The sequence below is a fragment of the Sus scrofa genome, chromosome 5 (assembly GCF_054392235.1).
Source record: "Sus scrofa isolate SSC_HxYL_T2T_F1_AM1 chromosome 5, Sscrofa_HxYL_maternal_Yorkshire_Landrace_v2.0, whole genome shotgun sequence".
Classification (NCBI taxonomy): Eukaryota; Metazoa; Chordata; class Mammalia; order Artiodactyla; family Suidae; genus Sus; species Sus scrofa.
The window spans coordinates 87,954,698-87,969,300 of record NC_139387.1 but is presented as its reverse complement, the minus strand read 5'-3'; the positions used below and the strand labels follow the sequence as shown (position 1 = coordinate 87,969,300).

General features: G+C 51.0%; 1 protein-coding gene across 2 annotated transcripts in view; it reads left to right on the top strand.

Annotated features, from left to right (window-relative positions):
• Positions 1 to 14,603, top strand: part of STAB2 (stabilin 2) — a 174,409-nt gene that overhangs the window by 149,467 nt on the left and 10,339 nt on the right. For both annotated transcript variants that reach the window (XM_084957343.1, XM_021092647.2), the window contains exons 54-63: positions 167 to 223; positions 1,796 to 1,922; positions 3,531 to 3,680; positions 5,385 to 5,489; positions 6,783 to 6,890; positions 9,071 to 9,264; positions 10,562 to 10,703; positions 11,485 to 11,618; positions 13,335 to 13,500; positions 13,643 to 13,749. In XM_084957343.1, coding sequence (XP_084813469.1) covers positions 167 to 223; positions 1,796 to 1,922; positions 3,531 to 3,680; positions 5,385 to 5,489; positions 6,783 to 6,890; positions 9,071 to 9,264; positions 10,562 to 10,703; positions 11,485 to 11,618; positions 13,335 to 13,500; positions 13,643 to 13,749 — 1,290 coding nt within the window. The remainder of the gene's footprint in view (positions 1 to 166; positions 224 to 1,795; positions 1,923 to 3,530; positions 3,681 to 5,384; positions 5,490 to 6,782; positions 6,891 to 9,070; positions 9,265 to 10,561; positions 10,704 to 11,484; positions 11,619 to 13,334; positions 13,501 to 13,642; positions 13,750 to 14,603) is intronic.

Sequence of the window (14,603 nt, the reverse complement as noted above, 5' to 3'; positions counted from 1 at the left end):
TGATTTATTTATTTATTTATTTTTTTGCCATGACCATGACATGCAGAAGTTCCCAGGCCAAGGATCAAACCCCAGCCGTAGTAGTGACAATGCCAAATCCTTAACCGCTAGGCAACCAGGAAACTCCTCTTCTTGATTTTTAAGTGTTTCTTTTCTTACATTCTAGGGGAATTGTGGGAGCTGTATCAGTACTCCCAGCTGCCCCAGGTGGACTAAACCAAAGGTAAGAATGAGAGCAGTGATAAGGTTTGGAGGGCGATAGTTTTGTTTCAGTCTTGGGGTGGATATGAGTGTGTGCATGTGTGTACATGTGTGGGTGTGTTATAACTGTAATTGGTTTTTTTTATGTCTTCCTTTCAACAGTCAGGCCAATTGGATGAGATACGAACATTCTTAGCCCAGGCCAACTGTCGACCCAGCTGTCTTCTGGGAACTGTCTAGAAAAGTCATGGGGTCATAGAGCTAGAAGGGTTTGCAAAGATAATTATAACTGTAAAAATAATACTAGTATTTTGTTTGCTGCTGCCCATGTCTCTGACTCTGTGCTGGGCCCTTTCTTTATACATTCCCCTGTTTCCCATTACAATACTCACAGGAAGCTGTATTGCCTCCACTGAAAAAATGAGTCTCAGAGAGGGTAAGCAGTCAGCCCAAGGCCACAAAACTAATAAGGAGCAAAGCTAGGATGAGAGCCCAGAATGCAATGTAAGAGTAATGGTTCACAGTTGAGGTCAAATTCCAGTGGGTAACTTTGACAATTCACTTAATCTAAAAGTAAGTTTTTATTTTATTTTTCATTTTTTTGTCTTTTTAGGGCTGCACCCATAGCATATGGAGGTTCCCAGGCTAGGGGTCCAATCGGAGCTGCAGCTACTGGCCTACACCACAGCCACAGCAATGCCAGATCCAAGCCACATCTGCAACCTACACCACAGCTCATGGCAATGCCGGATCCTTAACCCGCTGAGCGAGGCCAGGAATCAAACCGGCAACCTCATGGTTCCTAGTTGGACTCGTTTCCGCTGCGCCACAACAGGAACTCCCTAAAAGTTACGTTTTTAGATGTGGATACAGAGCCTGGCACATAGTAAGTGCCCATTAAGTATTGACTTTAGTACTTATTCCAAAGGCAAGTCTTTCTGCTTGTAACCTCTCTCACAGAGAAACCTCTCAATGTCTCCATACCCTTTCTACCGATCATCTTGGGGCCTTGCAACAGACCCCTCAGCTGATAGAAAGCTGCCTCTCCCCCGTTGCCCCCCACCCCCCACCCCAGGCAACTACACCTTTTTGCAAACAGCTCTAAGGGTCAAAAAGTCCTTTTTCTCAAGACTGGGGAGAAATCTTTCTACGGATTCCAGCTCTCCTGCATTCATTTGCCTCTCTGTGCCTCTAAGAAAAGAACCCCTGGAGTTCTCATTGTGGTTCAGTGGGTTAAGGAACCCAACGAGTATCCATGAGGATGCGGGTTTGATCCCTGGACTCAGTGGGTTAAGGATCCAGCATTGCCACAAGGTATGGTGTAGGTCATAGACGTGGCTCGGATCTGGCATTGCCATGGCTGTGGCAACTGTAACTCTGATTAGAGCCTTAGCCCAGGAATTTCCATATGCCAAAGAGGCACACCCCCACCCCAAAAAAAGATCCCCTATACCCGGGTCAGGGTCAAGGCCTTTGAATCCCATTATTTTCAATTTGGACAGTACCCATGATCCTCCACTGGGGGCAGACTAGAGCCCAGAAGCCCAGGTCCCCTCCAAGAAAAGCAGAGGAACAGTTCAGTTTCTTCCTTCAGGGCCAGAAGCAGAAGTGTCTATACAACTTGCCCTTCAAGAGGAACGTGGAAGGCTGCAAGCAGCAGTGCACACTGGTGATACAGCTCCCCAGGTGCTGCAGGGGCTACTTCTGGCCAGACTGTCAGGGTGAGAGCACCTTGTACTGCCTTGTGAGTCTAAAAGGATTGTACGATCACTGTGGAGCATTTGAAAGCACTTGAAAGTATAAAGGGGGTGGCGGTGGGAGAGTACAGCACTCTTAATGCTTCTGCTAAGATCCAAAAGCAATCATTCTGAAGAATTGTGTAGCGTTCCTTCTCCTTTTCTTCTTGTCGTTTTTGTTTTTTTACAGAGTTGAGATGCTACTGTGCGTAGATTGTAAATTGTGTATTATGCTTTTCTGCTTAACATTATAGCATAAGATGGAGTTTCCGTCATGGCTCAGTGGTTAATGAATCCGACTAGGAACCATGAGGTTGTGGGTTCGATCCCTGGCCTTGCTCAGTGGGTTAAGGATCTGGTGTTGCCATGAGCTGTGGTGTAGGTCACAGACACAGCTCGGATCCTGCGTTGCTGTGGCTCTGGCATAGGCCTGTGACTACAGCTCCAATTTGACCCCTAGCCTGGGAACCTCCATATGCTGCAGGAGCGGCCAAAGAAATGGCAAAAAGACGAAAAACAAAAAAGATTATAACATAAGACATTTCCCATGGTGCTAGAATCACTGTATTTCACTTTTGACACCAGTCCGTGATACTGATAAGGATGCTAGTTTAAATGCTTCTAGTAGACTTCTACCTTGGCAGGGTGCTATACCATTATGACATACGTGGGCCATTATTTCCTGAAACCCTCTCTGTTATAGGATGTATCATGTTGCCCGCCCGCCCTTACTTCACCAGGAAAGGACCCCTGAAATCCCTGTGTCTAGATGCAACTTCTAGTCAATAATGCTGCAGCAGCCGCATAATAAATGCCATGGCACTTGCCATCTGCCACACACTCAAAAGTGAGCACCGTCATTGAGCACGGCTTCCCACATCCACGTAGAGCCAGTACATGTCAACCTCGCAACAACTCCTGAGAAGTAGGTTTCATCATCAGCCGCATTTACAGATGAGAAAACGGAGGCACAGATGGGATGAGAAGCAAGCCTGAGGTCCCACGGTGTGCTCCAGAAGCCATGGTTTTAAGTTCTGTGCATACTCCATTCATCATGGTCCAGTTGAGAAAATTCTGGGCTGGGAGTCCACAGGTCCTCAGCTTCCATCCCACTTTCCATCACAAGAGCAGAGGCTGTTCGCAAAAGCCAGTGCCATCCCTTATAATGTGTTCAGGGCTTTATGTTTTCACATGTCTCACACACACCTCATTAGATCCTCAGAGTCACAGTGTGGAGAAGTCAAGGGCAGTGCATCCTCCTCCTCTAGAGCTAAGAGAATTAAAGCTCAAGGCAGGTTCATTAATCAGCCCAGATCGATGCAAACCCAGGTCTCCTGACCCCCAAACACAGTGCCCAGTTGCGTATGTCACCCTGCCAACCCTATCAGGTAAGTTTAAGTTCATGTCCCGTAGGCTAGTGGCTTGCCTTAACATCCAGTAACACTGCGGGGTGTGTTCCCAGGGCCACAGGCCCTCTGGGCTAACAGAGGATGGAACCCACTGGCAAGGACAGGTTAGCAGCACAGTCGCAAAGGTGCTGAGCTGCTCTGGGTCTGGGACACCATTGAGTCGCTGCTGTTTCATCTCTTCCAGCCTGCCCTGGAGGACCGGATACCCCGTGTAATAACCGGGGTGTCTGCCTCGACCAGTACTCGCCCATGGGACAGTGTAAATGCAACGCCGGCTTCACCGGGACGGCGTGTGAGCTGTGTTGGCCAGGGCGATTTGGGCCTGATTGTCAGCGTACGTGGCACCCGTTCCCCTGTGTTTTCACCTGTCACTCAGCTGTGTGCGCTGCCCTGATGGACGTCATCCACCTGACCTGGAAGCATCCTTCTTCCCCTCTTCCTGCCTACCTGCCTCCCATCTGCCTGCCTTCCCATGCTTTCTTCCCTCCTTGGATGTATTCCTAGTTCCCATCCTGCGAAAGAGTCTCATCCGTAGAAGTGAAACTCACATCCCCTGCAGCCACCGAGGCAAGCTGTGGCCAACCAGCCCTCGGTCAGTCAGTCACCTACCTACCCCGTCTGTGCTGAGTCCTCAGCTATAGCTAATGTGTATGGAGGGCCTACTGTGTGCCAGGCAGGTATGTTGTAACCTCTAATCCTCACGGTAACCTCTTGAGGTACACTTAGCAGATGAAGAAGCTGAGGCCTAAGGAGTCTAAGTGACTTGCTCAAAAGTCAGGAATGGTTCTAAGTTGTAGGGACATGGTGGTGTGAGGAGGGGGCAAATCCCAGCTCTCAAGGAGTGAATGTTCAGAGGGTGGAAACAGACAGAAAATGACAGAAACAAGCACAGATATAAAGGTATAAAGAAAATGAAAGGCAACGGGGACTGAGAGAGGCGGCACCATTCCAGAAGACATCTCACGCAGGATTTCACTAGAGACCTAACAGTGGCCAGGCGTCTGGTATCAGCAACAGCTCTGTCCTGCGGAATTTCAGAGGTGCGGGGGATGTTCGGTAGCTCTGCTGTCAGGAATGGTGGTTGCTGGCCCCATGTGGATATTGACACTCAAAATCTGTGACGAAGGAACTGCTTTTTAAAAATTTTTATTAGTTTACATTTACATAGCCACATGTGGTGAGGGGCTTTCTAATGGACAGTGCAGACTAAGGAATGGCTTTCCTGGAAGAGAGATGAGCAAGGGCAAAGGCCCTGAGGCAGGAGTTGGCTTGGCATGCAAGGAACAGCACAGAGGGCAAGGGGGTGCGCAGCGTGGGCCAGGAAGAGGAAGAGAGGAAGGAAGTGACATCTGAAGGTCACCAGGGGCCAGATAACATAGGGGCTTCTTGCCAGAGATGGGTGTTCAGCCTCTAATGTGATGACAGCCAGTGGAGGACTGTGAAGAGGGGATGTCTTGGGCAGATTAGAAGGGACCATTCTAGATGCCCCGTGGACAGTGTCCGTGGGAGAAGAAGCAGGGCCAACTGTGGGGAAGCGAATGCCACGGTGCGGGTGAGGGAGGATGGGGCCTCGGGCCAGGGTGTCGGTGCTGGAGGTGGCGAGAGTGGAAGGATTGGTCTGTATCTTAAAGCTTTCACCTTTAAGTCGATTTCTTTGTTAGGAGGCACAGGTAAGGTTCCTTCCCCCTTCTCTTCTGTTACACACCCCATGACACCCTACTGCTCTGTGTGTAACACTCATCATATTTCTAATTACACGTTCGATAGCCTGTTACTCCGAGACTGTAAGCTCCCTGGGAACAGGGGCCTTACGTCTTAACGTTTTCCACCATAACCTCATTGCTTAGTAGTGTCTGCCTCATGACAGCCACTGTAGAAGTGATTTTTTGAATGTTTGAATGAGTGGTTGAGTGACTGGCACATCTGCGGTGCCTCCCACACCAACATCGCAGCCCCCCCCCGGGGGGGGGCGGCTCAGTGGGCTGGTTGATTGGATTTTGACCTCTGATGACTGATGACGCTCCAACTTGCTTTACAGCCTGTGGCTGCTCAGACCATGGACAGTGCGATGACGGGATCACGGGTTCTGGGCAGTGCGTCTGTGAAACGGGGTGGATAGGCCGCTTCTGTGACACACAGACAGGTCTGTCATGGGAGTGGTCAGCCGCCTGCAGCCCCGCACTGCGCGGACCCCGCCAAGAGCAACTGAACGGGGGTTTGGGGGGGTGTCCTAAGCAATGCCTGGAACAACCACCAAACCAGGGGTTCCCTTTTCCACAAGGAAAAGATGACTTGGCTACATGGCCCCAGGGGCAAGAGATGTGCTGACCTGGTTTAACTCAAACCCGTGAAACCAGCGTGCAGTCACGTCTCTCGTGGAAAGACCCACCCCAGGCAAAGGATACAGGACGGGGCAGCAGTGGTCCAGGCCCAGATGTGTGCAGACACAAGAAGGGGAGGGTTTCACAGAAAATGCACAGTTCCATGGCGTCCAGGATCTGACCCCCGAAGCCGCTCCTTACGAGATGAATCATCAAGCCACCCTCTCTGAGCCTTGGCGCGCTCGTCCGTAAAAAGCCAACTGCTGCGCAGTTTGTGGGGCAGGATTGTTGTGAGGGTCCAGGTCATGGTTTTGAAGTGTCCATTGCACATGGGTGCTCAGAAAGAGTAGCTGCCTTTGTCATCGCCCTCATGACCTTGATCCTTAGTGAACTGTCAGTTTTCTGAGGCCTCCCTTGTACCCTAAACCCTGAGTTCCAGTCCACGGTCTGAGGTATGAAAGCTGAATTAGCCCATGTGAATTCCTGTCATTCATCCTCCCTGGTGGCAGAGGGCCTGACCAGGCTCCTCCTCTGGGCATCAGGAACCTGAAGCTCCAGAATGTTAACGGCCCCTTTAACTGTGGTTCGTCCTTCTCCTCCTGCCTTCCTCCCCCCACCTTCCCCCCACTCCAAACTCCCCTGACCACCCCAGGCTTCATGCTGCCCCTTGACACCGGAGTCCCTAACAGTCACCAAAGCCCGTCTTCTCCCAGGCTTAATGGTGCCCTCGCAGGGCCCTGGAATTTCTCCTCCAATGTAACCATCTCCTCTGGAATCCCATGCCCTTAGGGCCAAAGAGCTAATCTGCCAAATCCTTCCTTATTAGCAAACTTTGAGGTATGCTGTTTTCATTAGTTGCCCCTAAATTAGGTCACATATTTGCATTTTATTCTGGACAACATTGCAGAGATAATGTCTTCTTAGGAAGGAGTAATTCTGGAATCTCAGAATCTCTAAGCTGGGAGGGACCTTAGCAGATCTCCCCGCCCTCCCACTGTAAGGGCGCACCTTTGAAACACAGTGGCCGCGCAGACTGAGCTCTGGGAAGATGCCCTAGGTGGGTCCCAACTCTTCACACCATGGTTCGGGACGAATGGTGGCCTCTTTGTTTGCAGCTGTGCCCCCAGTGTGCACGCCTCCCTGTTCTGCTCATGCTACCTGCACGGAGAACAGCACGTGCGAGTGTAACCTGAATTATGAAGGCGACGGAATAACATGCACAGGTAGGTCCCCTTGGTGCGTGTGTGACGCAGCGAGGTGTGGGGGTGAGGGAGGCGGGGAGACCGTTTGCTCTCCGCGGGCCCTTTGGCGATACCCACCCTCTCTGCAGCGCTCTTTCCTCGGGGGCTTTGCTCATGCCTGACCTGCCCACTTCCCAGGTCATAGTTTTGAAATGGCCTTGCCCACTGTAAGGCACTCTGTTTTATGGTATTTTTGTAACTTTACAAACAATCCAGTCTTACTTCAAAAAATTCAGAAAGTATACTATAGTATTAAAAAAAAAAAAAAAAAAAAAAGCAACAGTGAAACTTCCGTATATACTCTCACCCTTTGGTGAGAACCGCTGCGAACCCCGCGGTGTCTCTGTCTCTAATACCTACGATAGAGGTTTAGCCACACGGAGACCCGCATGAACAGTGGCAGGAACAAGGCAGATGTTTAGTTTTTTATTTTGATCTCATATAGCAGCTCGGATGGCGGCATCCAGGGCCAGCCTAGGCTTTCCCTCTGAAAGGTCATCTGGGGGCCAGACCCCTTCTGTCTTGTGGCCTGCCATCGCTCTCTGGCCTGACTTGAGACGGCCACCTCCAAAAGCACATCCCGGGCAGCACTTCCTGGGAGAGGAAGGAGGCAAACCTCCTTCCCTTTAAGGACACACCTGGAAGTTGCTAAAAATCCCGTCTGCTCCCATCCCATCGGCTAGACCTTCATCATCTGTCACACCAAGGACAAGGGAGCCTGGGAAATGCCGTTCTCAGTTGGACAACTCTGAGCCCAGCTAAAAATCTGCTACTGTAGAAAAAGGAGTGCGAGGGATTAGTAGGTGTAAACTATTACACTTAGAATGGATGAGCAAGGAGGTCCAACTGCACAGCACAGAGACCTGTATCCAGCCTCTTGGGATAGAACACGATAGAAGAAAATACGAGAAAAAGAATGTATATATGACTGGGTCACCATTGCTGTACAGCAGAAATTGGCACAACATTATAAATCGACTATACTCTAATAAAAATTTTTTAAGAAAAGGGAGACAGTAGGTATTGGAGGAAGCTACCAGTCTCAGGCACATGTACTTTCTAACTTTGGTCATGAATAAATACTCAGAGAGAGATGTGCACTTTCTTTATAGAAATGAGGGCTCGCTGTACCTGCTGTTGTGCAGTCCACCACAAGACGGTCCAGGAGTGAGTCAGCATCCGCAACAGCAGTGTAGACCCAGGCTCTGTCCTTAGGCTCTGCCATCCTTGGGCTGAGGCCTTCTGCCCTCATGTTCATTCTCTCAGAGTCACAAAGGGGCTTCCGTGACATCTGCCAAAAAGGCAGGCAAGAGAAATCAGAGGGCTTTCTAGGTACTCAGGAGGCTGGAGTCAACCTATTACTTAGTTGAAACTGGGGGGATTGTGAAAACCAAGGTCCCAAGAAGCAGCACGACCCAGTGGGGAAAGCATGGGCTCCAGAGCCACAGCAGCCTAGGTTTAATCCCAGCTCTCCATGCTGTGGCTGGTTTGCCCGCGTCAGGTCGGTTGAGCTCTGAGTTTCAGTTCGTGCATCTGCAGAAAGGGGGTAACAGGGTCTCACCCAGTGCTCCATGTGCACTAACCCTGCACACCCACATACACACCACTGTGTCCTAAGGTTAAAAACCCAGACTCGAAGGGGAAGGGGGGAAGGAATGGATAAACGAGGCATATGGAATTAGCAGATACATACTACTATATATAAAAGAGATAAGCAATAAGGATTTACTGTATGACACAGGGAACAATATTCAGTATCTTGTAACAACCTATAATGGAAAATAACCTGAAAAAAATATAACTGAATCACTTTGCTGTATACCTGAAGCTAACACAATATTGTATATATCAACTAGACTTCAATTAAGTAAACCCAAACTCATGAGAAAACTACTATCAAAGTGGAGCCTGGAAGTATGTGATGAAAAAGGGGCAAAGGTGGGAGGATGTCACCAGGCCGAGGCTGGGAGGGTATGAGCCACGGGACACTAGTGTTGACGAAGGCTAGACAGAGGCCACCAGGCACTGGGAGAGGAGGCGCCAAAAGGTTGGGGCCCATTTTCTCTCCCGGCACCACTGGTGTTGGGGTTCCCACACCCCCGCTCTGAAGCCCCCGTTGCACAGACCGCAGCAAGCTGAGCCCTCTTCTGCTGCTCTTGCAGTTGTGGATTTCTGCAAACAGAACAACGGGGGCTGTGCGAAGGTCGCCACGTGCTCCCAGAAGGGCACGAAGGTCTCCTGCAGCTGTCAGAAGGGCTACCAGGGGGATGGCCACAGCTGCACGGAGATAGACCCTTGTGCCGACGGCCTCAATGGCGGGTGTCACGAGCATGCCACCTGCCGGATGACCGGCCCGGTGAGTCTCTCGTCCCCGGGGAAGTGGGGGGCAGCCCTTTTGCCTGGCTCAGCCTTGCTTCTTCCCTCTGCTTACCAACAGCTTTGTCCTAAACTTTCCTCCCACCTGAGTCGGCAGGCTTAATGCAAAGTGGTACCTTAAGCAGAAAAAGGACCTTCCTGGAAAAACTGGTGACATCCACAGAAAGCCTGCCGTTTCATTAATAGTAATGCCACAACACTGATGTTTGAGTCTGACATTGGTTGTGTAAGATGTTAACGTTAAGAGAGACTGGGTGGAGAATATATGGGAACTCTCTTTGCAACTTCTCTGTAAATAATTCAAAGTAAGTTTATTGAAACAAAAAAGCTAGTAAGAAGCAGCAGGAGGGAGTTTCCATCACGGCTCAGTGGAAAATAATCTGACTAGTATCCATGAAGACACAGGTTCAGTCCCTGGCCTCACTCAGTGGGTTAAGGATCCAGCGTTGCCATGAGCTGTAGTGTGGGTTGCAGATGTGGTTTGGATCCCAAGTTGCTGCGGCTGTGGTATAGGCAGGTGGCTGCAGCTCCAATTCGACCCCTGGCCTAGGAACTTCCATATGTCATGGGTGTGGCCATAAAAAGACCAAAAAAAAAAAAAAGGCATCAGGAAAAGTACAGCTTGGGTGCTCACTCAGATCTCTAAATGGAGTCAGTGCCCTGTTGCCCCACTTCTCTGGTAGGAAGAGGAAATGGGAGATGACATCCATTATGGTTATAAATGTGAGCTTAGAGACAGGCAGCCTGAGTCTCATCTCCTGGCCTGACATGCTGTGGGGTCTGGGGCTGGCTGAGCCTCGGTTTCTTCATTCACAAAGCAGGCCTGATAACAGTGCAGACCTTGCAGCATCGTTGTGGGGATTAAATGAGCCATTGACTCAACAGGTGGTCAGCAAGCACCTACTCTGTGCTGTTGTAGGTGCAGGGGGACGTGCGATCAAAAGCTTACATACAGGTGGAGTGGGGGGAATGCTCAGCGCAGAAATGGGTGCACAAGGTACTGCTAGAGAGCGCTGGGAGTCGGAAAGAAGAAAACTCTGGCCAGTTGAAGGGCCTGGGAGTCAGGGAGGTCTCTCTGGGGACACAGCAGTGAGCCGAGAGGTGAAAGAGGATGTTCCATCATGAGCCTGTGCAAAAGCACCATGGAGCAGGGCCTCGCTTCCCACCAGGCAGAGAGGCATGTCTCTTGTCCTTCTGAGCATCTCCTGGGCTGGATGATGGCCGGGGGAACATGCCGGCCCACAGGGAGGGACTTTTTCATCTCACTCTCCCCGCAGGGCAAGCGCAAGTGTGAGTGTAAAAGTCATTACGTGGGCGACGGGCTGGACTGTGAGCCAGAGCAGCTGCCCATCGACCGCTGCCTGCAGGACAACGGGCAGTGCCACGCCGACGCCGACTGTGCCGACCTCCACTTCCAAGGTCAGTGTGGCCCGAGCACCTGGTCTTCAGGCTTGGGGAAGGGGCTTCTGCAAAATCACAAGGAAAAGGTATTATGAACTGGGACAAATGGCCTGGGCCTTGCCCAGGACCCAGGGGAGGCAGTGGGACGAATGGCAGTCAACTCAGAGCTGGACTCGGAGCCTACAAACCAGGAGGAAGCTTGGAGGTCAGCTCTTAGAAACTTTCCTGATACTTGCCCTCCCCCACCTCCCTGTCTCCGTTGCTTGGTAACCCTGGCCACCATTGATTGGAACTGAACCTGAAGAGCATCGTTGAAGGTATTAAAAAGCAGAGAGAAAGTGCCTGCCACATGCAGAAGCAATTTCTTAGCTGTTGTTTTAATTATAGCATGTGCATTGGCATATATGCCCTTCATTGCCAGGGATGATTAGAATGGCCTGTGCAAAGTCCACAAGTAAAATGAAACTAAGAATCACAACACACAATAAAGTCAATAGCCAAGTGTGAGTGCAAAGGCGTGGGCAGCAAGGCATCTTGAAACCGACGGAGGAAAGCCATAAAGGACCCAGAGTGGAGTTCCGAGCCAGGGCAAGGAGGGACTTCAGGGTCCAGAAAGCAATTCAAGGCACCCCGCATTGTGGCCGGTCAGGGTTTATTGGCTGTCTCCGACTGGGTTGGTTTCTTTTACAGACCTGGTAATTTTAGTGAGTAATTTCTTGCACATCTCAGTAATAGCTATTGACTTAACACCTGCTCCGCACTGGCTCAGTCTGGACGATTCCTCTCCTCCGCCGTCTAGATACCACCATTGGAGTGTTCCATCTCCGGTCCCCGCTGGGCCAGTACAAGCTGACCTTTGACAAAGCCAAAGAAGCCTGTGCCAAGGAAGCTGCAACCGTGGCAACCTACAACCAGCTCGCCTACGCCCAGAAGGTGGGTCCCCAGCTCATGGGCGCTATGCAGGCAGGGTCTTTGGGGGAGGAGGTGCAGCATCCTCTTAACACAGCAGGGACGGAGGCTCTCGCCTTTGGAGGGAAGCGCAAGGAGGTCCTGGAGCAACAACGATTTGTCAGGTGCACCAGGCGTCTGCCATGTGTCAGGCAGTGTGGGGCGCTTCACTGTGGTCCATTCTTACAACAGCCCTGGAGGTAGGTGTTCCTGTTGCCACAGTGCAGATGGGGTCCTGGGGGCTCTGCAAGGTCACGTGCCCCGTGTCACCTAGCCAAGCAGGGGCAGATCTGGTGTTCGGTGTATCCCTGACTCCCAAGGTCTGTTCCCCATTATGACCTTCAGCCACCAAGGCAGAGGCACTGCACGGGGCCCTGAAAGAGATGAGCCACCACAAGCCTAGGGGCTCCCTGAAACCACAGAGCACCCAAGTTTCTGTGGAATAGCTGGGGCTCTCTGTGTCAGGAGGGGCTGTGAAGGGAGTAAATGGGAATTGACCCAGTGCTCAGCCGCGGCCAGGTAGGAAATGGAGCCAGGCCTACTCTCTTGGCCTCTAAAACCAGAGGCCCCACCCATTGGGCAAGGTAGGCAACCTGGAGTGACCTGCTAGTGCTCGCTCCCTGGGTGTAGAGACCACTGCCACCATATGATCTCACATCCCTTCCCCCAGCCGCCGTCACTGCCAGGTCTTCAGACCTGATGCTTCTCTACCAGAGAGCAAAGCCTTTGATGCCAGGACCCAGCATATTGAAGGGTCAGAATTTCTTTTTCCTCCTGCTTGCTGGTTGTGTGGCTTTTATCAAGCCATCGAAACCTCTGTCCAACCTTGCGAGCTTGTATAAGGACTAAAGGCAATAGGGCACAGGGACTGGCACACAACAGGAACTCAGTTTTTAAGATGAAGAGCTCTGAAGTAAACTGCCTAGGTTTGAATCTCAGCTCTGCTACTTGCAGGCTGTCACTTTAAGCAAGTTACTTAACCTTCTTTGCCTCAGTGTTCTCAATCATATGATAAAGATTTTTTTTAAGTCTCAAAGGGTTGATGTGATGAAGGTGTTGGCACATGAAAAGCCCTGGCAACAGAACCTGGCCCAGAATAAGCTCTCGTGCAGTGGTACAGTGCTGGTGATGGCAATGCTGATATCGGGGGTGGTGATGGAGGGGTGACGATGTGGGGAGGTGATGGTGATTGTGACAGGGGTGAGGATCAGTACAAGTTCTGTCAACCCGTAAGCAGAAGAATTTGCACCCAGGGGTTAACAGCTGGCTGCAGATACTTTGCTTTCTTTTCGTTGATGGCCGCCTGCAGCATATGAAAGTTCCCAGGCCAAGGATCAGATCCTTTAACCCACTGCACTGGGCATGGGATGGAACCTGCGTCCTGGTGCTGCAGAGACGCTGATCCTATTTTGCCACAGCGGGAACTGCAGCAAATCCTTTCTCAAAAGCAGAAGGAAGAGAAATGAGTATGAAGGACTCAGAAGGCACCACTTGCATCCACCTGGTGGCTTAATCAACAAAAATTTATTTCTTTTGAACACCTGTCATGTTCCAGGCACAGGGGTACAATAGGCAAAATGAGCCATAACCCCTGACTCCATGGAGTTTACAGTCTGACGGGGCAATGAGACATTGGCCAAAGCACCCCCACAACAAAGAAGAAATTACAGCTGACCCAAGGCCACATCTGTGTCCCCACAGGCCAAGTACCACCTGTGTTCAGCAGGCTGGCTGGATGGCGGGAGAGTAGGCTACCCCACATCCTACGCCTCCCAGAACTGTGGCTCTGGTGTTGTTGGGATCGTGGACTACGGGCCAAGAAACAACAAGAGTGAAATGTGGGACGTCTTCTGCTACCGAATGAAAGGTAACGGCTCGGCTCCACCTCGGAGTCCAGGCCCTGCAGCCGCTAAGCAGTCCTCAGCCTGGCCAGCCCGTGTCCTGAGGGGAGATGGGGCACCCGGGCCCCTGCCTCATTGGGTGGGACCCCGTGTGCTCCTGCCTTCCAGATGTGAACTGCACCTGCAAGGCAGGCTACGTGGGCGACGGCTTCTCGTGCAGCGGGAATCTGCTGCAGGTCCTGATGTCCCTCCCCTCGCTCACGGACTTCCTGGGGGTACGTACCACGTCTGCTTGCCTTCGCCTCAGGGAGGGGTTGCCTCAAAGCAGGTATCAGGTGAGCCCTTGAAAGAGGGCAGAGACTCACAGCTGTGGTTGAGAGCGTGGCCCCTGAGCCACTTTCCTTGAATTTGAAGCATAGGCTTGCTGCTTACGTGGTGCATCACCGCCAGTGAGTTACTCTTCCCTCTCCCCCCTAAGCCTCAGTTTCCTCATCTGTAGAGTAGAGATGATGAAGCACCAACTTCGTAGGTTCATTGTCATAAATAAATGAGCTCGTATGTGTAAAGTGCTTAGACGCGTGGCCAGCAGGGGGAAAATCCTCCGTTAGTGTTGGCTGGTATTCTCATCTCCCTTTGCAACTACTGCAGCTTCAGAGTCTGACCTGCAGGAATAAGATGCTCTTTGTGGGGCACAGTTAGCTAAGCCCACCCATGTCACCCAGTGAGCTAGATTATCAACATAGGGTCCATTCGCATTGCACTTAACGTCACTTGAATATCCTCCAGGTCATGTCCGTTAAGGAGAAAGCCCCATTGGAAGAGGAATTGATGTTGACCGATCAAAGAACTGAGCTAATAATATTAATGACAATAATACCAATAGCTAATAGTTCCTGTTTCCTTCCCACTGGGCACCGTACTGAGCACTTTCAGACCACTTTTCACTTGGCTCACAGGACAGAAGCTCCACAAGGGAAGGGATTTTCTCTGCCTGGTGGCTGGCATATAATAGGTGCATGATAAACACGGGTTAGCAGGAATAAATTCTTATGCTGCCTTATGAAGTCACTTATGCAATTATCCCCATTTTGCAGATAAAGAAATTGAGGCTTAGCAAGGTCAAGGACAC